Raw genomic sequence first — 24,336 nt, forward strand, 5'->3', positions numbered from 1 at the left:
TTCAAGATTGCAACTTAACAGTGCAATCCTAAAGGAGAATTACTGCAACCTGAGCCCATTCGTTTCAACAGGCTCGGACTGGACTAACTCCGCACGGGATCGCCCTGCTAGTCTGATCTCCCAAAACGATCTCTCCTCATCTAGTTGCCAGTCCCCCATTTTGTGCTAATAAAACCCTGCAAGCGAATAACGTGTTACGACTGGAAACGTTTTTGTTTTGTCTGTCTCGAGCCACCGGGTTTCGCCGGACAAGTCATGTTTTGAGAAGGGACGAATACCCACCCTCGATTCTCGCTCTCCAACCAAGCCTACCTTTAAAAGGCTCCCGGTTGCAGGTCTTGCTGTAAATGGGTATTTGGGAATATCTGGGGTTTGTTGGAGGGGAAGGTCACCAGATCGCTAGGGGAAGAGAGCATACGAACGGCAGAAAACCCAAAGCTTACTGCTCCCAGGAAGGTTCGCTTCCCACAACTTACGGCGTCTGGTCCTCTCTTTTTTCCTGTTCCTCAGAATCTAGGCCAGGGGATGTCCAGATTTTGGCCCTCCAGATGTCCATGGACTATGACAGCCAATTTAGAATCACAGCCCATGAATTACAGATAGGAACTGTAGTCCACGAACATCTGGAGGGCCAGAGTTGGACACCCCTGATCTAGGCCAGTGGTGGCGAACCTTTTCGAGACAGAGTGTCCAAACTGCAACCCCAAACCCCACTTATTTATCGCAAAGTGCCAACAGGGCCATTTAACCGGAATACTGAGGTTTTAGTTTAGAAAAAAATGGTTGGCTCCGAGGCGTGCGTTACTCAGGAGTAAGTTTGGTGGTAGTTGTTGGCTTTGCTTTGAAGCAACCGTGCAACTCTTCCAACGGGTGAATCACGACCCTAGGAGGGTTTAATCAGAAGCAAGCCCCATTGCCAGCAACCGAGCTTACTCCCAGGTAAAGGGATCGTGCTTTAGTTCAGCGTATGAAAATCAGTGGGTTAATAGCGTTTAACAGGGTTACCGACACGGCTTCCCCAAAACTAGGTCTTAGTTTTAATGCTAATAATCGAGCCCAGTGGCCCAGGCCAGCCTAGATGTGTGTGGGGGGGGGGGGGGCCTCTGCGCGTGCACACAGAGAGGGCTCTGAGTGCCACCTCTGGCACCTGTGCCATAGGTTCACCACCACTGATCTAGGCTAAGCAGCTGGAAACGCCTGGACCAAATTCATCCTGGAAGGATGTTTGCCCAGAAACCTATCCAGCTTGGTTCAATGGGGCTTGCTTATGGTCCAGCACTCTTAGGGCACTGTCCCAGTGCACGGTGGCTGTTGGAAGTTGCCCTGAACACAGCAGTTGTGTAGTTAACGACGGCTTCAACGCCATTTTTGGTGACCCACAATTATGAGATGACCTCAACAGCCCCAACCAGTCTCCCTGGGGCTCCTCTGCTTCATCCTTGCAAAGCAAACTCTGGGTGATTGTTTTGCACAGTCCTTCCTCAAAGCATTGAGCCATCCCCAAAACACGGGAAATGCATGGAACGGGACTTGCTGCAGAGGAGGTACAGGAAGCCTAGGAGGGCAAGCAAGAAGTCTTAAAGGGGGTACTGAACTGCAAGCGGCCACGTACAAACTCAAGAAACAATTTTCTTTTGTTTTTGCCATCCAGTTGCAACTGACTTACAATGAACCTGTAGAGCAGTGGTGGCTAACCTTTTCGAGACTGAGTGCCCAAATTGCAACCCAAAACCCACTTATTTATCGCAAAGTGGCACCACGGCAATTTAACCTGAATACTGAGGTTTTAATTTAGAAAAAACAGTTGGCTCCGAGGTATGCATTACTCGGGAATAAGCCTGGTGGTAGTCGGTGACTTTGCTTTGAAGCAACCATGCAAGTCTTCCAAAGGGTGAATCAAGACCCTAGGAGGGTTTGCTCTGAAGCAAGCCCCATTGCCAGCAACCAAGCTTACTCCCAGGTAAAGGATCGCCCTTTAGTTCTTTGAATGAAAATCAGTGGGGTTTAACAGTACTTAACAGGGTTACCTACACTGCTTCCCCAAAACTAGGTCTTAGGTTTAATGCTTATAATCGAGCCCAGCGGCCCAGGCCAGCCTAGAGGTGGGGGGGGGGGGACTCTATTTGCGCGTGCCCACGGAAAGGGCTCTGAGTGCCACCTCTGGCACCCGTGCCATAGGTCCGCCACCATTGCTGTAGGGTTTTCAAGGCCCGAGAGGAACAGAGGTGGTTTACCAGACAGGAACAGAGGTGGTTTGTCATTGCCTGATTCTGCTCTGCGACATCGGACTTCCTCACTTGTCTCCCATCCAAACACTACCTAGGGCCAACAGATCCGACGAGACCACACTAACCTGTGCTACCCAGGTTAGGACTATACCACCACAAAGAAGGGGGGGGGGACTCCTGCCCGTCTTACCTGCCCCGCATCTCTACAGTGAACTCGCTACTCATTACAGGGGCTTTCAAAGCTGCCTTCTACAGCGCCAATTTCTTTCCATCCACAGAATCATAGAGTCGGAAGGGCCATCTAGTCCAGCCCCCTGCTCTTTCAGCCAGGCCTATTCTATCTCCCACTGGTGCCTCAATTCTTTTGACCCACGCAAAAACACCCAACGAGAAACAGCATCTGCAAAAATTGGCAAACCAGTGAAGGCCGAGGATCCAATTTCACAAGCTTCACGGCCCACTTCTGGTTTGGGACCCACAGGCCAGGCAATATTAGCCTGAACAACTTCCTGCATGTGACCAGCCTACAGCCCTGGAACCCCACTGACGTACGACACTTTGAAAGGCACCGCTCGGCTTGAGGCAAGAGCCTCTCTAGGCATCTTCTTTCAACCCTCCTGATAAATAATATCAAACGGATGAAATTAGGAAGGTTCCCGCTTACGGTGTTGGGCAGCAGGGCCACTGCGCAACACGCAGCCTTTAAAAATCGTAGGAAAAGCAAGGCAAGCTGGGAAGATCTATAAGGGGCTTTATTAGCCTCTCTTGTGTTTGTGTTTTCAAGGAGAGTTGCACTATATGAATGATACACTAAGGAGCTGTGCCGCCTTCAAAGGTTTGGGGTTGTTTTTTTTTTTAAAAAAAAAGTCCACAGCTAAACAGGCTTCTAACAGAACAGCACGGAAGGGAGAGACATCAACATTGGTCATCTCAAATGACGGCGCAGGTATTGTCTCAGAGCTAGGCCCGTGGAATATAAACAACCAGTTTCCACACCAAACCATAATAGCAATGGACTCGCTACTCATTACAGGGAAATTGCATTTCCCCAGCAGCTGCGCATCCGTTTCAAGTGCCGGGGAAATGCAATTTTGCAGCAGCCGCAGCGGCGGCAGCGCTGCTTTGATGCAATACATTTGGATTTTCTGCTTTTTTTTTTTAAAAAAAGAATCCACCTAAAAGGGAACGGGGTCACCCCACCTTTGAGGATTGACACATCTCTTGATAAGAGTTTATCTTTTTTGGCACCATTCCACTTTCGAATCATGTACTTGAGGGACGCCCTCCTTGGTAAAATAAAATGCCGGTCCAGGAAACTTGGGACTTCAAGCTGCATTTTTGTCGCTGCCTCAATGCAGAGTCACAGCGGATCTCTCTCTCAGCCTCCATTTCCTTTCTGTACGGCGGAAATAACAGGACTTTCAGAGCTGCCTTCTACAACGCCAATTTCTTTCCATCCATAGAATCATAGAGTCGGAAGGGTCATCTAGTCCAACCCCCTGCTTATCCAGCCAGGCTTATTCTAACCTGCCGCAGCTCACACGTAGGCCTTCCATAGCCCTCCTGCCTGAGGTGGTAGGGGAAGAACCTAATACCAAAATGTGAAATATACACAGCATGCTACAGGGCTCAAACCGGCTGCAGGGCCTTGATCTGAGAGACATCAAGCTGGGAACAATCCTGTCTACCACCACCTAGACATTACCGACACAAACCAAATGGCCTACCTTACAAGGCTAGTAATTTATTGCAGACTCCTAGAATAAGGCCCCAGTTTTTAGACCCCACTCTGGAAAAGATGCTCAGGCACCGGTTATCTTTTATTAAGCAGCTGGATGACCAAACTGCGGAGATTCTTCCGTCGCTGTTCTAACCCCACTATATTACTGAGACTAACAAAAATAAAGATCATAAGGAACACAGTGTTAGTGTGTGTGTGTTCAATGCCGAAACTGCTAGCGGGTACAAAACGCAGCATCCTGACAACCTCGGCTTTCCACTCGGGGAGGAAAAGAGCTGCTATCTGTTATGACTGCAAACACAGGCTGTAAAGTGGGTGCGTGTGGGGTGGGGGTGGGGATGCGGGTGGGGGAGAACACCTACAGCCAGGAAGATTTCTTGCAAACAGAGAGTGGGTCTCTATTTCCATGTTTCTGTCCACAACTTGACTAGCAAAAGCAGAATCAAGTAGGGGAAACAAACAATAAAGTGTGTTTTACTGTGTGTTAGGATAAGTTGCAGAGAGAGCCACAAAAGCTTCCTGTAATACAGGCTGGCATCACCCTGAAGTTGCTGATGGACCCTCGTTAGAGAGGGTATCCCCCTTGCCATAACCTATGGACTTTTACCAGCTACTGAAAACCCTCTTGCACAGAGTCCCTATGCAACTCCCGGCACGTCCTGAATACCCCACAGGGAAGATGGAGGCATTCACACGAGAAGTTCTTTGCAGACTCTGTAACTTCTGCATAACTGATTAGAGCACAGGAGCTCACATGCTCCAGATGGGCCCTAACCCATAGGAGGAGGCGGATATATGGCCACATTTCCTAGAGAATCTCAGCATTCACAGCCCCCCTCCCTTCACTCGTAGTCCTGTATAACGTCGCGCATCTCCCTTTTCCTCCTGCACACACGTCACTACCCCCACCCAGATCCCACTGTTCTCCCTATACATATGGCACCCCCACCCTATAGATCCAGTTTCCTATATGGGGTCGCATCCCTTACATGACTCCTTTTATACCAAATTCGCATCATTGCACCACAAAACCCCCAGATCTTTATACAGCCCCCTTTGGCCTATAGATCCCCCCACTGGCGCCTATAGAAACCTCCCCTATAGAGCCACCCACCCCATAGAACCCATATGGACCCCCTCTGGCCACATTCCCTACGGAGCCCCCGAAGGTACTCCTAAACCCCGCCCCTAGGCTGTGCCCCGCCCCTTCTCGCTCTCTCACCGGCGGCTCCGGGTCTCCGGGTCTCTCTCTCTTTTTCCCTCTCTCTCTCCCCCTCTCCCCCCTCTTTCGGGCTCCGCGGCATCCAAGATGGCGGCTGCCTCCCCCCCTCTCCTTCCAATAGTCCCGCCTCTCCCCGGAAATCATAGGTTTAGTCACCCGCCGCTCAACACACCCTCGGTTACGATTGGATGCTGGCGAAGGGGGCACGGTGGAGGGAAGCAGGGGCGGGGCGACGCTGCGCGGCCGCAGTTGTCACTTACAGGTATGGATAAGGTCTATTTGTCAAAAGGAGATGTCAGTCAATGCGTCTCCGTGTATCGATTGGCTGAAGAGGTGCGGATGTATTCCACAAAACCACGCCTACCAGTCCGCGAAAAACAAGCTGGCAGGGCGGGCTTTGTGGCCTAGCGGATCAGCGAATGGACGCGAGGAATGCCCGTCAAAAAATTCCCTTCGATCATTGGTTATTGCTTATTCCGACGAGAGCCCTCTCGGGCAAGGCAAGCACGACTGGATTGCAATGCCATCACTCAACCTAATAGCTCTAATAATTGGTTGCTACTGCGAAATGGGCGTGGACGCAGCTCCGGAAACGGCTGGAGTCTCTCTTTTGTGAGTAAGAGAGCCCGCACATACCTTTCTCTCCCACTGGATGACCATACTGTCCCGCCCCCCCAAAACTATTCCCCTCTTCTATTTGCCGGGATTCTTTGGGGGCGTGGTCCAATGGATGAAAGGGGTGGGGAAAAGAGAAAACATGAGGTAGCAATCGAGGCTTGTAATTGGCCGGTGGAGTCTGCTACTTACATGGACAACAGCAAATGAAAGGGAAAGAACCCACCTGCCTCCAACTTCGATACTCTCAATCCAGGTTTCCCATCGTCCCAACCGAGCCGGGTTGTTTGTCTCCATCAAACCAATTCTTAATAATTGAACAGTAACTGGGGCTTGCTGTGCAACAGTGTCCATAGATTGCAAGCCACACTGCAACTTCCCCAAGAAGTAAAGCAGCAAAAATGGGAAGCAGTCAGATGGAATTCCCTAGCTTGTACTACAAGACATTTCTCTGGCACTAACTGTCCACAGGTGACAGAAATGCAGGTAACTGGGTCCTAGGACCTAATGCACCCCTGTCTGCTGACCTGTCCCCATTTCGGCAAAGAAATAAAGGGTCAGCGGTTTCTCTCTCCCCACATCCCCCCTCCTGGGCTCCATACCATGCACTTCCTTTCGATGGTTTAGTATACCCTTCTCTCCACACACACACACACACACCCATCCTGCACGGAACTCAGAACTGCTGAAGGACCTGGCCTTATTCCTGCTGAACTGCAAGGCAGCAGGCTAGAGGTAAGTCTATAAAAGAGTAGGCTACAATAAATGTGGTCGTAGTTAAAGGTCACCTAAACAGCAAAAGGAATATAAATCTCTCCCTTCCTGCCCTGGCCTGCTGCACTACCCTGTGGAAACTGTACATCTGTAAGCACGATGGCCAATCTTATCATAGTAAGAAGACTGGGCTCTAAGGAGTGGCTGCCACAGTTTCAGGACTGGGGAGCTTTGAATGGACTGGGAGCAAGTAGGGAAAGAAACATCAAAAGTAAAGACGACCCAGATACCCAAGAAATAATAATAGAATTGTACTACAATGGCAGCAAGCAAGAGCCACACAAAGCCAACACGGTGAATTGTAAGTATAATAATATTCAAAGCTAAACCATTTTTCCAAAATTTTAATTTCTGTATTCAATTCTGGAAGTTAACACTCTGGGCAAAAGGCGCACGTTTAGAAAACAAGTGTAAATAAGCTTTCAAGTCACACAACTATAAATGGACATGCACCCCAGCCACAGGAGCTATTTGGAGAGTTTCTGTGGCACCGCCCACCCCACCCCAGTACAAAAAAGCAAACCAACACTAGATTGCACGTGGGTTTCAGTGGAGTTCTAGTTCTTGCAAAAAATTCACCCACCGAGACAAACAAAATGTGATGTTGCAGCTGTACAAATACATTCCCCTACAAACCCAGCAGCTGCTTTTATCTCAATACTCAGGATATCCTGGTTAGACCAAAAAAAAATCTAAACAATGCGATTTTTCCAAACCAGACATCCTTCTTGTAGAAAACCAAGGAACTGCAGTTAGCAGCATGTATAGTAGACGTCCCGTCCGGCACAGAGCGATCCGCAGAACCCACCACGCTTGAGAAATAGATTTATCTTCCCAACCCTAATTTACGTGAGGGCAAATCACTGAGAAGATGCCGCCTCTTGCTTAGACTCTGTACAAGGAAAGCCACAATTCAGTTGCCTTCAGGTTCTTCCCCACCACTTTCACTTCTGAAGAGCTATCCGGCTATCGGCTTTTTTTTTGGCATGTGTGCGTAACATCCAGAAGAATTCAGTGCCATTCAGATCTCTCTGTACTAGTCTGTAGCAATTACCGCACTAATTCTCCATGGCACTGTTTAGTAGCTCGTCACAATTCTGTCAACAGGGTTCTCACCTCCTCTCCACGTGCAGGGAAAACAAGGCTACTTCTAAATTAGGGGTCTCCAACATACGGCCCTCCAGATGTTCGCTGACTACAATTCCCATCAACCTCTGCCAACTGGCCTTGCTGGCAGAGGCTGATGGGAATCATAGTCTAGATAGAGATCTAGATCTGCACGACCAATCAGATAATTTCTTTTGGCTGAAGTTGGAGGAGGGGGTAGGTGAGGGATTAGTTGCTGGAGGCTCCCAACTGGAACAGCAAAGGCAGGGTTCCTCTGAAGTAGGCCTTGTACTCAACAACCAGCTTATGGAAGCATTTTAAAAAAGCCTCAAGTATGAGAAAGCAAGTGACGGAGAACGTCATCGTTTCTCAGCAGCTACCTTTTGTTAGCCCTTCCAAGCCCTTAAAAAAAAAGCTCACACTACAACAACCTGGGGAAAAAGGCATGTTCTCTATTAGGCAACAGATAGCTGCAACAGGAATTGGAGGCTCTCTACAGGGATCCTTTAGGTCAAGAAAAGAAGAAAAAGAGGAGGAGGACTTGGCTCAAGATGTCCTGAAATGACAACGTTTTCTTCAGAAGCCTCCAGCCTTTGTTGGTCCAAGAGGAAGGCCCCACCTTCTACATGCAGACCCCGGCCTCTCTTTTATGGTTTCTGACCGCACGTGAACAGGAGCAGCACCCGCGCAGAAGGAAAAGAACTTTAGGAGGTGGACATGATTCCGCTCTTCTCGGTCTTCACCTTTAAGAACTCAGCCATGCTGGAGAAGTACTTCTGGTTCGCTTCCGCGACTTTCTTCTCGGCGGCCTGTGGATTCACAATCTCCAAACCCTGGTGGGGGAGGGAGGCAGAAAGAGGAGAAAAAAAATCAGAATCCAAAGGCAAGTCAGGGCAGCCTGCAGCTTGCAACACGGTGCTCAGAAGTCAACTGCTTAGGCCATCTTTCTCGGCATTGCAGGACAGAAAAGACAAAAGGCCGAACACACTGAGGTGGTCATTGAATCTTTGAGAGTGGCCGGGGTCACGCGCATGAAGCTACCTTATACTCAGACCACTGGCTCATAGAAGTTCGAATGGTCTACTCAGATTGGCCGTGGCTCTCCAGGGTCTCAGGCAGAGCTTTTCTCCTAGTGCCGCACCCTCCTAACGGGAGGTGCTGGGGTTCAAACCTGGGATCTTCTGCATGTCAAGGAGATGCTTCATCTCTGAGCCACAGCCCTCCCCTCAAAAAGTGTAAAACAGATCTTGGCATTTCCATCAGCCAATCTAATGGGCAGATTTCAAAAAATCCCACGACATAGGAGATTATGTGTTTGTAACTCAGGGGAAGTGGACTCTGTATTGCATCTATTGCATTGTGAACTCCATAAAGGGGAAAGGGAGGCTTTAATTCATCCATTGTTCATTCAGTACAGAAATTTAACTATAGTTAATTCCGATTCAGTTCTTGTGAGAATTTCTTTTATATCTCAGCAGGTAGCAGTTTCTTTTATATCTCAGCAGGTAGCTAAATTTTGTATGCTGGCACATAATAAGCGAAGAATCATGTTAGGACCAAGAGCCAGACCACATGAAGGTGACCGTAATAATGCTACAAGTGGATGATATTTTTGTGTATAGACTTATACCATGGATTTCTGTACAAATTCGATTTTTCTTTTGTTTATTGTTCTTCCTTTTTCTTGTTCTTCTCTACTCTTTTTTTTGCTGGCCTAATGGCCGTAATAAAACTGAAAACTGGACTGGACTGTGGGTTCCACCCTTCTGACTCAGCCCTTCTATAATTTTTTTTCTCTCCTGTGCAAACTAGTGCTGGCCAGCGTGGTGTAGGGCTTAAGAGCAGGTGGATTCTAATCTGGAGAACTGGGTTTGATTCCCCACTCCTTCACCTGAGTGGCAGAGGCTTATCTGGTGAACCAGATGTGTTTCCAGACTCCTGCATTCCTGCTGGCTGAATTCTGACTCCTGCATTCCTCGGGCTAGTCACAGTCCTCTCAGAACTCTCTCAGCCTCACCTACCTCACAAGGGGTCTGTTGTGGGGAGAGGGAGGGAAAGGAGCTTGTAAGCCGCCTTGAGTCTCCTTACAGGAGAGAAAGGCGGGGAATAAATCCAAACTCTTCTTCTTCTTCTGCAAGGCACAAATCCCTCTCAACATGCTAGAACTTCATGGGCCCTCAACCCCTGCAAAACCTGTTACCGATACTTAAAAGGCAACACACAAACCCAATCGCAGCACTCACCTGTAGTGGAGTGAAGGCCACACTGGAGGCAGTACCCGAGGAGCGGTCCCGGATGGTCGACTTCCCTCCATAGACCATGCTCTGCTTTTGGAGAGTGCGCTGGATGGGAGGACAAGAAAAATAAGGGCGCCATCAGAGCTTTGCCACAGGTGCAGGGAAGAGGGAGGTGCTGCTCCCATGTCACATGACACAGGACTGGTTGCGTCTGGCACTCCCCTTCACCCAATCCCCACTTCCTCACCTGCAAAGTCTTTGAGATACGCGCCTTTGTGGCGTCGTTGACTTGCGTCTGTCGGACACGGCCGCTGCCCGACTTGCCCAGGTGGCCCAGGCTAAACCCAAGGTCTTCTTGGTAAGCATCCTCTTCAATCTGGGAAACAGAGGAAGAAAATAAGGTGAGGCAGGAGAGAAAGGGGTTGGGCATGCAGTGAAATGTTCTGGCACAACATGACAAGAGCTTAGTCTTAAAAATGAACATAAGGAAACAGACTAGAATCATAGAGCTGGAAGAGACCCCAAGGGCCATCCAGTCCAACCCCTTACAATGCAGGAACACACAATGAAAGCACTAATCAAAGACTAGCCGGACAAATGATGGAAACAGCAACTCAGAATGGGGGCGGGGGAACAAACCAAACCAACATCCTTTTCCTTTCTCTTCTGAAGGCCCCTCTCCCCACACGCTCATGTATTGTGACAACGTGTAAATAAGTGCTTTGTGAGTCAGTATAGCTCAGTGTCAAAGTGTATTAGAGCTTGAATGGAGAAAGGCTTCTCTGGATTTACTTGTGGATTAAACTTTACTGCTCCAGAAGACATTCCATCACTAAATCTTCAATCTGACATGGGTGAAAGGACTGCAGGAAACATCCTGGGTTAAAAAGGCCCTCTTACTTATCGCTGACTAGGGTAATGTGCAAGCAAAACAGAACGATAGCAAGTAGCAACCTTAGTCATATAATTAAATAAAATCAAGGGGCTGCCTGTTCGTTGCACCGCCCCTCTAAACACCCTTTACATATTTCCCCCTCCACATAGGAATAGTAGAACTTGTTCAATTGTTGCCCATAACTGTACACAAATATGTAGACTGCCCAAAAGCACAATGGGCATGCATATTGCAAAATGCACCTGCAACTCAGTTCAGTTTATTTACGGTTAACAACCAGTAAAACAACAATTCATAAAAAGCCAAATTCCAAATTATTTATTAACACAGAGATTAGAAAATTAAAATATAAAGTAAAACTTATTTTAACATTCCTCTATAGGAATTAATGGTCTCCTATATTTGTTTACTAAAATACAAAACCAAGCTACATCACAGGAAACTCTTTGGTCCTTACTCAACAGCAAATATAGTTCAACACCTGCAACTTCAGACAGAAGAGCTTTCATACACCTGGTCTGGATGGAGGAATGCAGCCCAGAAGTCCTGCTTCCAACACCTTGTTCTGTCAAAGGTTAAGCCACCATCCATTCCCCAAAGCTAGCAGAGAGATCTTACATTAAAAGACAATACACAAGATATCTTACTTCTCCAAAACTCATCCGGTTTGCCTGTTTCCGAATTTCTGTCAACCCAAGACGCTCCTTCATCTTACGATACCTGGAGATATAAAAGAAGGCATTATATCAAGAAAAAATGGAGAGACAGACATGAATTCACAGTGACGCTAATCAAAGAGAGCCAAGTCTTCTGCCAGGTAAAATTCACAATTTACTGTTTATCATCCACCTTTTCCCCCAGTGAGAATCTAAAACAGCTCACATCTTTCTTCTTTAGGGGGGTGTAGTGGTTAAGAGCAGGTGGATTCTAATCTGGAGAACCGGGGATGGATTCCCCACTCCTCCACCTGAGTGGCAGAGGCTTATCTGGTGAACCAGATGCGTTTCTGTACTCCTATATTCCTGCTGGGTGACCTTGGGCTAGTCACAGTTCTTCAGAACTCTCTCAACCCCGCTGACCTCACAAGGTGTCTGATGTGGGGAGAGGAAGGGAAAGGAGCTTGTAAGCCACCTTGACTCTCCTTACAGGAAAGAAAGGCGGGGTATAAATCCAAACCCTTCTTCTCAACAATCCTTACAACACCCCGTTGAGACTGGTTAGGCTGAGCGCATGGGACTAGCCCAAAGTCAACTGGCAGAGTATGGATTTGAACCTACCAGGTCTCCTAGATCCTACTCTTGACAGTTTAAACGCTACACTATACTGGCCCTTCAGGGACCTTTGTGTTCAGTGAAGAGAGAAATAAGCCTTCCTGTTTGGGAACATTAATTTAGATATCAGTGCCTGTAATTTTTAGTTCTGAAGGAGAAAACCAAGTGTGATACAGCGCAATAAATGGTAAATGTCCAGAAACAAATAAAGGCCACTGTAAGAAAAGCTAGACTTTATGAGAGCCAGCTAAAAAACATACATCTCCCTTCTGCGCACATGTGCACGCATTACTCAAGCTCTTGTGCTCAACACTCAGCCCTGCCTGGTTCCTTTAATTGTCTCAGACCAGTCAGCTCTTCCCTCCTTGTTCCTCTCTCATACCTTCGGCCTCCACGTTTCTTCCTCTGTCCATCCAAAGGTGCAGGCAGGGGCTTCACTTGCTTAACAGGAGGGGGCTCCTGCCATTTGTCAAATTTCCTTTCAATCTCCTCCTTGAGATCATAGCCAACCTGGATTGTGATGGAATATGGGGGGGGGGGGGGGCGGGGACTGTCTTGGTTATAGGCATAAGCTTCACCTCTCTCCTCTGTCTTTTCCATCCCATAGTCTTCCACCCTTGAAGGGGTCAGGAACTGTGGCTCCTTGGACCCCACCCAGCTTTTACAACTCACCACTGCCTGAGACCCTCTGTCCAAATCCTCTTTTCCCCAAGGCCCTTGATCTGTCAATTCCATCCTGGCCCACCTTTGCTATCCAAGAATGGGTGAATTCTGACTTGCAGGGTTATCCCTTCCAGCCTCCCCACAGTCAGACCTCCTCCCCACAATCCCACCTCAACCATCTTGAATACTTTTCAACTTTTAGCTTTAAAAAAGGGCTTGGACAGATTTATGGAGGAGAAGTCGATCTGTGGCTACCAATCTTGATCCTCCTTGATCTGAGATTGCAAATGCCTTAGCAGACCAGGTGTTCAGGAGCAGCAGCAGCAGCAGCAGGCCATTGCTTTCACATTCTGCAGGTGAGCTCCCAAAGGCACCTAGTGGGCCACTGCGAGTAGCAGAGTGCTGGACTAGATGGACTCTGGTCTGATCCAGCAGGCTCTTATGTTCTTAACTTCCCAGCTTCCCTCTGGCTTCTGCTCCTGCCCCCCTCAATGTACCAACTTCCTCACACTATACCATTTACCTTCCCCTCTGAACTTTCGTGAAAACTATCCACCCGTGCTGCCAACGTGCATTTTGCAGACACCAAGCGGGCAGCCTTCCTCCGCAGATCCTGCAAAGGGAGAAGTAAACCGAACACCAGCTTGTTAATTGCCGTGAAGGTGGTCACATGCCAACAAACCAACTGGGCAGGGAGGAGATCTGTGGAATGGCACATACCGGAGGCAACGACTGTACAATGTCACTGTGGTAGATGTAGCCAGTATGAGGAAGGACGGAAGTGCTGGAAAACCCGGACAACGTCTTCCTCTGGGCTCCCAGAAGCATGATGTTACAGGCAGGCATCTTGGAGAGGTTTGTGAGACCACCAGCAATACCTTGAGAAGCAAAGGAAATAAAGGATGAAGAACTCAAGACAAAAATAGCCAGATTGGTTCCAGTTTTGGGGCCATTTGCTCCTGGCATTTCCTTTCAGCGACAAAACGCTATTGCAAGTGACTTCTTCTAAACCAGGATTCCCCAACATGGTGCCCATGACAATCAAGGCACATACCAATATATTTTCTGGCACTTATCGAACTTTTCAGAAAATGGGTGGGGCTATTTCAAGGAGGGTTTTGTCATTGAAGAAGAAGAGAAGAAGAGTTTGGATTTATATCCCACCTTTCTCTCCTGTAAGGAGACTCAAGGTGGCTTACAAGCTCCTTTCCCTTCTTCCCCCCACAACAGACACCTTGTGACGTAGGTGAGGCTGAGAGAGTTCCAAAGAACTGTGACTGACCCAGCAGGAAAGTAGGAGTGTGGAAACACATCCGGGTCACCAGATAAGCCTCTGCCACTCAGGTGGAGGAGTGGGGAATCCAACCCAGTTCTCCAGATTAGAATCCACCTGCTCTTAACCACTACACCATGCAGGCTCTCAGCAAGAGGCTCGATGGCCAACTGTCACAGGTGCTTTGATTGTGTGTTCCTGTATTGCAGGGGGTTGGACCGGATGGGCTTTGGGGACTTTTCCAACTGTATGATTCTACGATCTGAAATCCACACATATCTGATGAAAGCCAGCCTGTCTGGAGTCTCACCCATGATCTTTGCAGCAGTGGAGGCTCCCACAATGATGGACAAGTTGGGAGCAATGAAGGACATGCGGGACTCCACGTATTCATAAATGCGGTGCTTGGACTGATTCAGCTCCAGCGCCATGTCGCAGGCCTCCTCGATGCGCTCCAGTTCTTCCTCTGTTAACTGTTGCCTGCCGGGAGAGAAAGGCAATGCCAGAAGCCAGCTATTCAACTCTTATGCTTCAGCCCCCCATGGCCTCTTCCGCACACGCAAAATAATGCATTTTCAAACCGCTTTCACAACTGTTTGCAAGTGGATTTTGCTATTCCGCACAGCTTCAAAGAGCACTGAAAGCAGTTTGAAACTGAATTATTCTGCATGTGCGGAATGAGCCCAAGTTTGCTCCATGGAGAAGACCAGGAAGATTTTTGGAAAAGCCATCTCTGGAATTGGACACATTGTGATATTTTTCAGTCTGTTGCCCAGCAGCCTTTAGGAACATTCCCCAAAAGACAATTCTTCAAACTAACCCACAATGGCGTCGTATCAGGTCAGTCCTCATTACGCTTGCCCCCAAATGTCCCTTTGGGTTCCCCAAATTCTCAACTTACCCCTGGGTAGTGGATGCTGTGACACTGACTACCATAATAGTAGCATTCGTGAGAATCTGTTGAAGGTTTTCATTGTTCTTGCATTTATCCAAGCTGTTGCCCAGCTCCTGCAAGCGACGAACAAAAATAAGGAACTTAATGGAACAGAAAACAAAACTTCTGAACACATGTTTAGGAAACAACTGCAAACATATTGCTACCAAAACTTCACTCTATGGCCTTTCCTGAAGAGTTCTGGTGCCCAAATTTCAGACTGAGCCTTTGTAGAGAAATATGAAGGCCCAGCAGTGGGGCACCTGCTTTGCCTTGTGCCCATATCCAAGCCCAGTACTCTAGCTATTGCTAATCATCCCTTCCTACTACATCAAACTGATAAAATGCTGAAGACACCGAGGGGATGTTATAACCTCTTTTAGTGCTATTCCAACAAAGAAGATGGGTAGTACACAAGATTTGAAAAAAAATTGAATACCTTGACGGTGCGGATGTAGTCCAAAGCATTAGGGACGAGGGATTCCAGTTCTGGGAAACGCTTGGAATATTTATCTCGGATAAACTTGTGAATAATGTCTGGGGAGAAATAGCAAAGAGAGGCCCATGAAGGTAGAAAGCAATCAGGCATCTTTACATTCCAAAGAACAAAAGCAAGTCACAAGGAAAATACCAGCCTGTACTGCCTCTATCTAGTGCTGCCTAGAAACAAACCTCTTCAAGAATTGGCTGGCCTAGACAACTTTTCCTGGCAGAGCAATAGCTTCCATCAAAACAGTCAATGACCTGAAGCAGCAAGCACGTGACCCAGCATGATCTAGTAGTTAGAATGTAAGACTAGGATGTCTGGCAGAATTAGGCTCTAGCCAGCATAGTGTAGTGGCTAAGAGCAGGTGCACTCTATCTGGAGAACTGGGTTTGATTCTCCGCTCTGCCACTTGAGCTGCAGAGGCTTATCTGGTGAACCAGATTAGCTTGTGCACTCCAACACATGCCAGCTGGGTGACCTTGTGCTAGTCACAGTTCTTTGAAGCTCTCTCAGCCCCAGCCACCTCACAGGGTGTTTGTTTGAGGGAAGGAAGAAGAGAAAGGAGCTTGTAAGCCCCTTTGAATCTCCTTACAGGAGAGAAAGGGGGAATATATATCCAAACTCTTCTTCTTCTTTGACCCCTATTCTCTTGAAAACTCATTAAGTGATGTCTCTAGCCCATCAGTTTCTCTCTCCCATTCTATTCTTCCTCTCAGGATTATTGTTGTAAGAATTAAATGGAGCAGAAAATGACCTTGTAAATTTCTTGGAGAACACACCGGGATAAAACAGAAGTATAAATGTGAATAAACTCTTCCCCATCTTAAATCCTGCTTACTCAACTGCAGTTCCTTGCTAGTAAAGCCAGTCTCTCTCTTAATCTGCTATCCTTGTAACACTGAGCAGCATCCGGTAAAATACCTCCAAATACTGTACTGTTCTCTCCTACACAAAAAGCAGGTTACTTGACTTTGCACTTACTCAATTCATTCTCGATTTCCACTGTCAGATTGTTGGCATCCACAATGACTCTATATTCAGGAGCAGCCTCAACCGGGCCTAAAACTAGGAAGGGGGAAATAACAAAGTCGAAAACCATATTGGGATGTAAAGTTAGGTATATGCGGGCTCTGTAGTGCAGTGCAAAGCAGAGCCTGCAACAGGCTCCACACAGGAGAAACACAGCGGGGGGGGGGGGGGGGGGGGGGGCGGCAGCGGGAAACAGAAGATGATTCAGAATGGTTTGTTACCTTCAGATGCTTTGGGTTGTTTGCTGATGTATTCCTCAATCTTTACCATTATTTCAGCAAACTGCATAGAAGACATGCAAACAGATGTTAATCTCACCTTGAAACCATCTACAAAGTTAACCTGCAATCAAGCTCTTCCATGTACCTCAGCATCTACTATAGGAATAGTTGCCTAAAGCAGATACCTAAGGCTTTTTCTTATTTCAGATCCCTCCTGCCACTAATCACATGCAAAGACCAGTGAAGCGACATTGAACACTATCTTTTACAACCTGAGAAACTGGATTACCATACATTGGTGTTTTTTTCTCTGAAAGAATGTAAAGTAGACATATGGATTTTACAGGGTTTTTTTAACAACATACCCTTAGCAGAAAGATGTAGAATGTTCTTTCGTATAGATCAGGGGTAGGGAACCTGCGGCTCTCCAGATGTTCAGGAACTACAATTCCCATCAGCCTCTGTCAGCATGGCCAATTGGCCATGCTGGTAGGGGCTGATGGGAATTGTAGTTCCTGAACATCTGGAGAGCCGCAGGTTCCCTACCCCTGGTATAGATCAAGGCCATGTAAACCCTCCCACCCTCCACAAGAAAAAAATATTGAGTTGGCCCGTGCTGAGCTACACCAAAAGGGGTTCCTGTACCCAAGATAATTTGTCTCACCATCTTGCTGTCCCAAAGCTTGGCTATACTCTTGACCGAATCGGTCGCCAGATCCATTTGCATCTCTTCTTGGACATCCTCAATGGTAGGCTCATCTTCCTCATCTGCAAAGCTTCCCTCCTCTTCCTCAGCTGCCTCCTCGAGGTCTGCCAAAAGCTCATCGGCCAATGACATGGTGACTCAACCTGCAATGGAGAAAGAATTACAGAGCAGAAAAAAAAAACCTTCCTTATGCACCCAAGCATAATGTGGATCCTGCCATTACACCGATTTCTTCCGCAGCTAAAGCCACTCACCGAAACACGAGCAGAGGGAGAGGGAGGCCTTCTTCCTATAGGTCAAACCAGCCGCTTCGATGACTCTATCTTCGACCGCGGCTCCTCTTCAGCAAGCAGCCGCCTCAGTCCTCTCTGTTCTTCCTACAAACCAAATCCCTACTTCCAATAAATGCGCCAGGCTCACAGCTCCGTCGCTCTCAATGTCGTCATCAAAAAGCGTCTCTCCTACGGCAAAGGTGACAAACCAGAGTTGACAGAACCACAAAGGCAAAACCTAGAGCGGCACCAAGATACTTCAATAGGGAACCGTAACCCGTCTAGGATTTCAATTTTTACCTCAAGTTCAAACAGCAACTCAGTTATTATTTTTAACAGACTCGGAGAACGTGAAACGATGCGGCGTTGCTTTACTGCGCACGCGCCAGCTTTCTCAGGTCGGCTCTAGCCGCTTTCAGAGTGGCCCCCCTTTTGGTTATTGGTAGAATTCCACGGCTGGGAATTTACGTCACCAGAGCGCGACATTTTTGCTCTTCGCGACCGCTCCCATCTGGCTGTGTTTGACAGGTTGAGCGCCGTTGCTGCGGATGTGCGTACGTCATCAGCAGAGGACGGTCTGTCTGTTTTTGCACCCTTGGCGGAATCGTGGGCATCGGTAAGGATGCTATTAAGGGAAGGGGGATTGGTGCATGGAGGTCAGTTAGAGTTGCCCTTCTTGTAGCCGTTCAGCTCCTCCCTTGGAGACTCCCAAACATTCGCAGTTGGGCATTTAACTGGCTCTGAGACATTTAACGGAGTTCCTTATTCCAAAATTCTGTCGTATGATAATTGTATTCATGGAGCTGGTGAAAAGTTTGAACGCAGAAATAAATGAGGAATTAGCCCAAAGCCTCAGCAGTATATACTTTCTCCTTTTGTGTTCCGATTGCTGATGTATAACATATTTTTGTCCTTTTGTCCTCTTTGGGTCAGATCAGCTGAATTTCAAAATTTATCCAGTTAATTTTGGGGGCGGGGGGCGGGGGGAGTGCTTTCCTGCTGTGTACAGAAATTTGGAAGATCTGAGTACTTGACATCGAGTACCTATATATGAACATATGAGTAGGTGCATGTATGGAGGGATTTTTTTAAAACTGTAAATTTGACTTATGGCGACCTCTAGTGGGGTTTTCAATGTAAGGGACGTTCAGAGGTGGTTTGCCATTGCTTTCCTCTCCGTCATGACCTTGGTATTCTTTGGAGGCCTCCCATCCAAATACTTGGCAGGAGTGACTCTGCTTAGCTAGAGATATCCAGGTCAGGATGTGGAGGGATAAAGGAAGAAATATATTTCAGTAGTGATGATTTTAAAAAGTCGCTATTGGGGAAACAGTACAGTGGCTGCCCTGTTTGTTAATTGCTGTATTACAAATCCTTTATTTTTATTTATGCTGTCCAATATTGCAGGGTATTGGGAGATCCTGGGAACTATATTGGTCTTGGAATAAACTGTTTCATTACCATTAGCCATTCATAGTGTGGGGGTGGGTGGGTGGGGGGGAAGGCAGTGGAACTAATGGGTGCCACCTTCTTTCTGTCTTACTTTTCCTGTTTAGGAGCATGGCAGGTGTGGGGTTTGAGGAATTCTCAGTGCCTCCTGGCTCAGAACTGGCACTTCCCCCTCTTTTCGGGGGCAATATTCTTGAGAGTGAATTAGAGACAGAAGTGGAGTTTGCTGATGGGGGGCTGCAGGAGGAAGAGGAAGAAGAAGGAGTGTTACGGCAGCAGGAAATGACACGGCGCAAATGCCAGGCACTTGCTCGACGCTGCAAAGAATTAGAGCAGGTAATTATTTACGTTTTCAGTTTTTTTGGCATCTCCAATTAGCAACTCTGGTAAATGTTCTGATGAGAAAGAGCTTCCCTTGCCTGAAATTGGAAAGCCATGTACAGTGGACAACAAGACTGTGCTAAATGGGTTTGCTTGGTTTGTTCGTCTATATGTAACTATTTTATTTAATATGTTTATTTTGGTTGTATAATGTTGGAAGGTTTTTTAGTTGAATTAATTAATTGGTGCCAATGCTTTTTAATCAGAATTTAGAGAAAGGAAGGCTATAATAAACTGCATGACTGGGACTGATGTTTAGGAAGATTATAGGACATGAGTAAACAAGAGACAAATTGTGCCAAATGAAAAGCCGAATGGCAGAGCTTATTAAGTGGAGTTTGGGTATGTGGGTCATTAAGTGGATAGAGAGAAGACAAGATAATAGAGAGTGAAACAGAATGGATATCTGAGGCAGCAGCTGTGCTGTGGAATAGATGACTTGTGAAGGAAATTAGAAGATATACATCCCGTGCAGTTTGAGTGTTTGTAAAACAGAGTTCTTTAGAAGAGCCTTTGGCTTCTTATTGTGATTGTTTTATGGGAGTCTTGAAAGATTGCAGTTGCTGGTTGCATTTTATTTTTAAAGATTTCCTACCATCGTTCTGATTCTATTACTCTTAGAATTATGCTATATTGTGCCGATTTTATTTTTGTTTCTCACCTTAGCTCCCAGTTATCTGGAAATAAAATGATCTCATAAGTGTTTTAAATAACTGCAATTCTATTGTTTCTCTGCAAACTCTACTGATGATTGTAGGTGAATGAGAGGATGCTAAATCGGCTGCATCAGGTCCAGAGAATAACAATGAGGCTCAAACAGGAAAGAAGGTGAGGAAATAGGCCAGGATGTGCTGTTTGTAGACTTTTTGTGGGGATGTCCTTTCCTGAGCATGTCTTTGTTACTCTTTTTCTTCAATTCAGGTCACTCATGAGGGTGCTGGACTCTTATGGTGATGACTATAGACAGGGCCATCTTGATATAGTCTTGGAGGTAAGAAATATTTGCTTTGAGGCACAAGAGGCAAAATCTTAAGATGGCACCCCCTGCAGTGCCCCATAACTGCTCTCCACTGCTAGCCTGTCACTGTGGCTTATTGAAGGTGAAAAGGTGTTTGAATGGAGTGTCCCAGCTCAATAGGGTTCTCTTTTTAGGATGAAGGAAACCACAGCATGGACGCCACAACACTGGGAAACACAGAAAACGAACCTCCTGAGAAAGAGACCCCCAGGCGTCTTCCAGGACCTTTGCCTGCCCAAGAAGCTGAGAGCCCCTCGCCTACCGAGGGGCCAACCAATAAGAAGCGCCGGCGCCATGTACGAGAGGAGAAGGAAGCAAGGTTGCGGCGTGCAACACCGGCGTTGCTTCCCATGGAAGAGTTCACAGCCCAGGTATTGGAGAACATGTCCACTTTCAAGATGGATGTTGATGGATAGCTGTATGGCCCTTGCTTACCGAGTGATGCTTTAGGAACGTCTCTTGATGTCATGGCAGCCAGTCACAAGGTCTGCGTTGTGTGCAGTGAAGAGATCAGCCACACACAGTGTGCTGCCTGGCAGATCCAGTCTTTAATCTTTATAGCAAATGTCTAGCCCTGGAGGCCACATGGCTCTTTGGCATAACATCTGTGGCTCTTCTGACCACCATTTGGCCCAATGTATCAGCTTCCTAGTGTTTCCAGCTCCAGGCTGGGAAACTTCTGGAGATGGTGCTCGAGGAGGGTGGAATATGGGGATGGGAGAGTGATCAGCAGGAATGTGGTGCTATAGTATCCACCCTCCAAAACTGTATGTGAACATTTGATGAAGTAGCACACTGGGTGTAAGGCAGCCATGTAGCTCTTTTGCTTTATGATAACAGAACGCAGCTGTCAATAAACCACAGAGTGAATACCACTGATGAGGAAGAGTTTATATTGTACCCTGCTTTTCTCTATCCCAATGGTTCTCAACCTTCCTAATGCTGCAGCCCTTTAATACAGTTCCTCATGTTGCGGTGACCCCCCAACCCTAACATCCATCCATTTTACAGATGGAGAACACTGATGCAGAGAGTCTTAGGCGACCCCTGTGAAAGGGTCGTTCGACCCCCAAAGGGGTCACGACCCACAGGTTGAGAACCACTGCTCTATCCTAAGGAGTCTCAAAATGGCTTACGATCACAATCCCTCCTTCTCCCCACAAGAGGCACCATGTGAGGTAGGTGGGGCTCCAGCGAGAACTGTGACCGGCCCAAGGTCACCCAGTAGGCTTCATGTGCTGGAGTGGGGAATCAAACCCGGCTCACCAGATTAGAATCTGCTGCTCTTAATTACTACACATTGTCTGATTTAGCCTATTGATCTTTCCCCCCTTTTACAGTACTGGTCTGGCTGTGTTTTTTTGTGCTGCTAGAAATCTTTTCTGTCAGTTTCTAATGTTCTGTCTTGCAGTCTGCTTACTGATGGCAGATTTTTACTCATCATACTTATCACCCACCTTGGGCCCCCATGAGAAAGGAAGGCTACAAGTGAACACAGTTATAGGTCTGGAAACTCTCAGCATTTTGTGATTCAGTTGCTGCCACTGTAGCAGTCCTTTTGTGCATTTTATGGTGATAAAACGGTACATGTCTCAAAACTCACAGGCTCAAAAAAGTTGAGGAACCTTCCTTGATTTTTGTTAAGTACGGAAGTACCCTTAATGCTGTTCATCAAACGCCAGCGTGGTGCAGTGGTTAAGAGCAGGTGGATTCCAATCTGGAGAACCGGGTTTGAAATCCCCCCTCCTCCGCCTGAGTGGCAGAGGCTTATCTGGTGAACCAGATGTGTTTCCGCACTCCTGCATTCCTGCTGGGCGACCTTAGGCTAGTCTTTGGAACTCTCTCAGCCCCACCCAACTCACAAGGTGTGTGTTGTGAGGAGGGGAAGGGAAAGTTGCTTGGAAGCCACCTTGAGTCTCCTTATAGAAGAGAAAGGTGGAGTATAAATCCAAACTCTTCTTCTTCTGGCTGGAAAAGTCTGCCTCCCATTTTTCCAATAAGCTAAGCAAACACATGCAAGTGTGTGATGTATTCTTGCTGAAGCCTATAAGGCTGGAGGACGTACAGAGCCCTCTCTTTGGATGGAGAGTGTTTCAGATAACTGTTTTGGGCTTTGTAACTGCAGATAAAAACTGAAGAGGATTTCCACTGTGAGCAAGAGGATGTCTTGGCACCTACCTGGCAACAGTCTAGTCCCCGGGACAAGTTACTTCATTATCCCAAGTTTTCTAGCCCTGGAGCCTGTTCGGATTTTGACTGAAGATGGATCGTTCCACGACCACTTGCCAAACCTCTAGGGGACATTTTATATCCCTGCACGTCAGTTCGCTTTTCCTAAGTTAACAGACCACTCGGTGGTCCAGTGAACACTGTCGAAGGGTACACCTGTTCATCTTTAAGGGAGAAAAACAAATGGACCATGACACTTTAATCCAATTGGAACTGAGACAGAGTTGCTTAGAGGAAGTTTGGACCAAGGCAATGAACTGCACTACATTTTATGAAATGATAAAACTCAACACTCGGTGTATAATAGAATTATTCAAACCAGTATGTATTAAAATGTGAATGAACTCTGCTTCTGATGTACACTCTAATATTGAGTATGTGGGGGAATGGGTACCAACAGCCCAATTCAGATCCTTTGGGCAGCGGGATGTGGCACCTCGAAAGGGCTTCTCTGTGCTGTGGAAACCCCAAACAAAACCCCCAAACCCTGACCAGCTGAAATACGCAATGGGGCAGGGGTAGCCAACCTACGGAGCAGGGGTCTTCAAACTATGGCCCTCCAGATGTTCATAGACTACAATTCCCATGAGCCCTACCACTTGGCCATGCTGGCAGTGATTGATGGGAATTGTAGTCCATGAACATCTGGAGGGCCATAGTTTGAAGACCCCTGCTAGTATGGAGTTACAGATTGACCCTGCTGGCAGGGGCTGTTGGGAATTGTAGTCCATGAACATCTGGAGCGCCATAGGTTGGCCACTCCTGCCATAGGGCATAATGGATGTGTGCCATGAAAAATGCTGCATTGGCGCACGGGTGAGGAGGGCAGTGGAAGCCGACTAAGGTTGACTGCCCCTGACCCACTCCCAGAATGCCCCAGTTATGCCAGCACTGCTTCCTCAGGTAGGTCCACCCCCACCCCCCAAACAGGCTATTACGAGTTAACATTTTTAAGTGACCGAAGTAGGACAGCCTTAGTTTAGTCATTTTAGCTTTGAGAGATAGTTCAGACTAGAATATGCTCTACACCAGTGGTTCTCAACCTTCCTTATGCCGCGACCCTTTAATAAAGTTCCTCATGTTGTGTTGACCCCCCAACCCTAACATTTATCCATTTTACAGATGGAGAACACTGATGCAGAGAGTCTTAGACGACCCCTGTGAAAGGGTCGTTCGACCCCCAAAGGGGTCCCGACCCCCAGGTTGAGAACCACTGCTCTAGAACCCACTTATTTGTTTTTTTGACTCCCCCTAACAGCTGAATCCTACAGCTGTAACAAATGACGCAAACAAAGTAAACATTTGCTTGTACTGAAAATGTATTGCAGCTGTGCAAAGTGCTTAAAAGCCCGACCTGGACAGCGCCGATGCATTTTCCAGCTTATAGTTGCAACCAAAAGGATTAGAAACTTGGGGTTTTTTAAATTTAATTTTTGACAGAGAGCGTCTGTAAAATGCAGTCCTGCATGACGGACAACTGTAAACACCAAGCATGAATAGAAAATATTTCTCATTGTTGAAGATGCTACAGCAGTGGTGGCGAACCTATGGCACAGGTGCCAGAGGTGGCACTCAGAGCCCTCT

At 47.2% G+C, this 24,336-nt stretch overlaps 3 protein-coding genes across 5 annotated transcripts in view; 1 reads left to right on the forward strand and 2 right to left on the reverse strand.

Moving 5' to 3' along the window:
• CNOT3 (CCR4-NOT transcription complex subunit 3) overlaps positions 1-2,429 on the reverse strand; it is a 30,686-nt gene extending 28,257 nt beyond the window's left edge. The window contains exons 1-2 of the mRNA XM_048516727.1: positions 2,419-2,429; positions 313-365 (exon numbers count right to left, since the gene is read on the reverse strand). Of these exons, the coding sequence (XP_048372684.1) occupies positions 313-365; positions 2,419-2,429 (64 nt within the window). The remainder of the gene's footprint in view (positions 1-312; positions 366-2,418) is intronic.
• A 4,480-nt stretch (positions 2,430-6,909) lies between these two features.
• Positions 6,910-18,112, reverse strand: PRPF31 (pre-mRNA processing factor 31). 2 transcript variants are annotated; one of them, XM_048517454.1, is made up of 15 exons: positions 17,976-18,112; positions 17,658-17,864; positions 17,362-17,546; positions 16,698-16,758; positions 16,429-16,512; positions 15,400-15,497; positions 14,928-15,034; positions 14,337-14,506; positions 13,474-13,631; positions 13,277-13,366; positions 12,473-12,600; positions 11,467-11,539; positions 10,172-10,300; positions 9,931-10,029; positions 6,910-8,520 (listed from the first exon to the last, which is right to left on the reverse strand). In XM_048517454.1, the coding sequence occupies exons 3-15, from the start codon at positions 17,533-17,535 to the stop codon at positions 8,392-8,394; spliced, it is 1,500 nt and encodes a 499-aa protein (XP_048373411.1). In that variant the 5' UTR covers positions 17,536-17,546; positions 17,658-17,864; positions 17,976-18,112; the 3' UTR covers positions 6,910-8,391. The 2 variants fall into 2 exon arrangements, with proteins under 2 accessions (XP_048373411.1, XP_048373412.1); XM_048517455.1 differs by having other exon boundaries at positions 17,658-18,048.
• Positions 18,113-18,121: 9 nt separating this feature from the next.
• Positions 18,122-23,101, forward strand: TFPT (TCF3 fusion partner). 2 transcript variants are annotated; one of them, XM_048517456.1, is made up of 6 exons: positions 18,122-18,291; positions 19,232-19,460; positions 20,263-20,333; positions 20,427-20,496; positions 20,658-20,894; positions 22,649-23,101. In XM_048517456.1, exons 1-6 carry the CDS (start codon positions 18,224-18,226, stop codon positions 22,781-22,783), a joined length of 810 nt encoding a protein of 269 aa, XP_048373413.1. In that variant the 5' UTR covers positions 18,122-18,223; the 3' UTR covers positions 22,784-23,101. The 2 variants fall into 2 exon arrangements, with proteins under 2 accessions (XP_048373413.1, XP_048373414.1); XM_048517457.1 differs by lacking the exon at positions 18,122-18,291 and adding an exon at positions 18,307-18,331.
• The last annotated feature ends 1,235 nt before the right edge of the window (positions 23,102-24,336 follow it).

Source organism: Sphaerodactylus townsendi, linkage group LG15, assembly GCF_021028975.2.
Source record: "Sphaerodactylus townsendi isolate TG3544 linkage group LG15, MPM_Stown_v2.3, whole genome shotgun sequence".
Classification (NCBI taxonomy): Eukaryota; Metazoa; Chordata; class Lepidosauria; order Squamata; family Sphaerodactylidae; genus Sphaerodactylus; species Sphaerodactylus townsendi.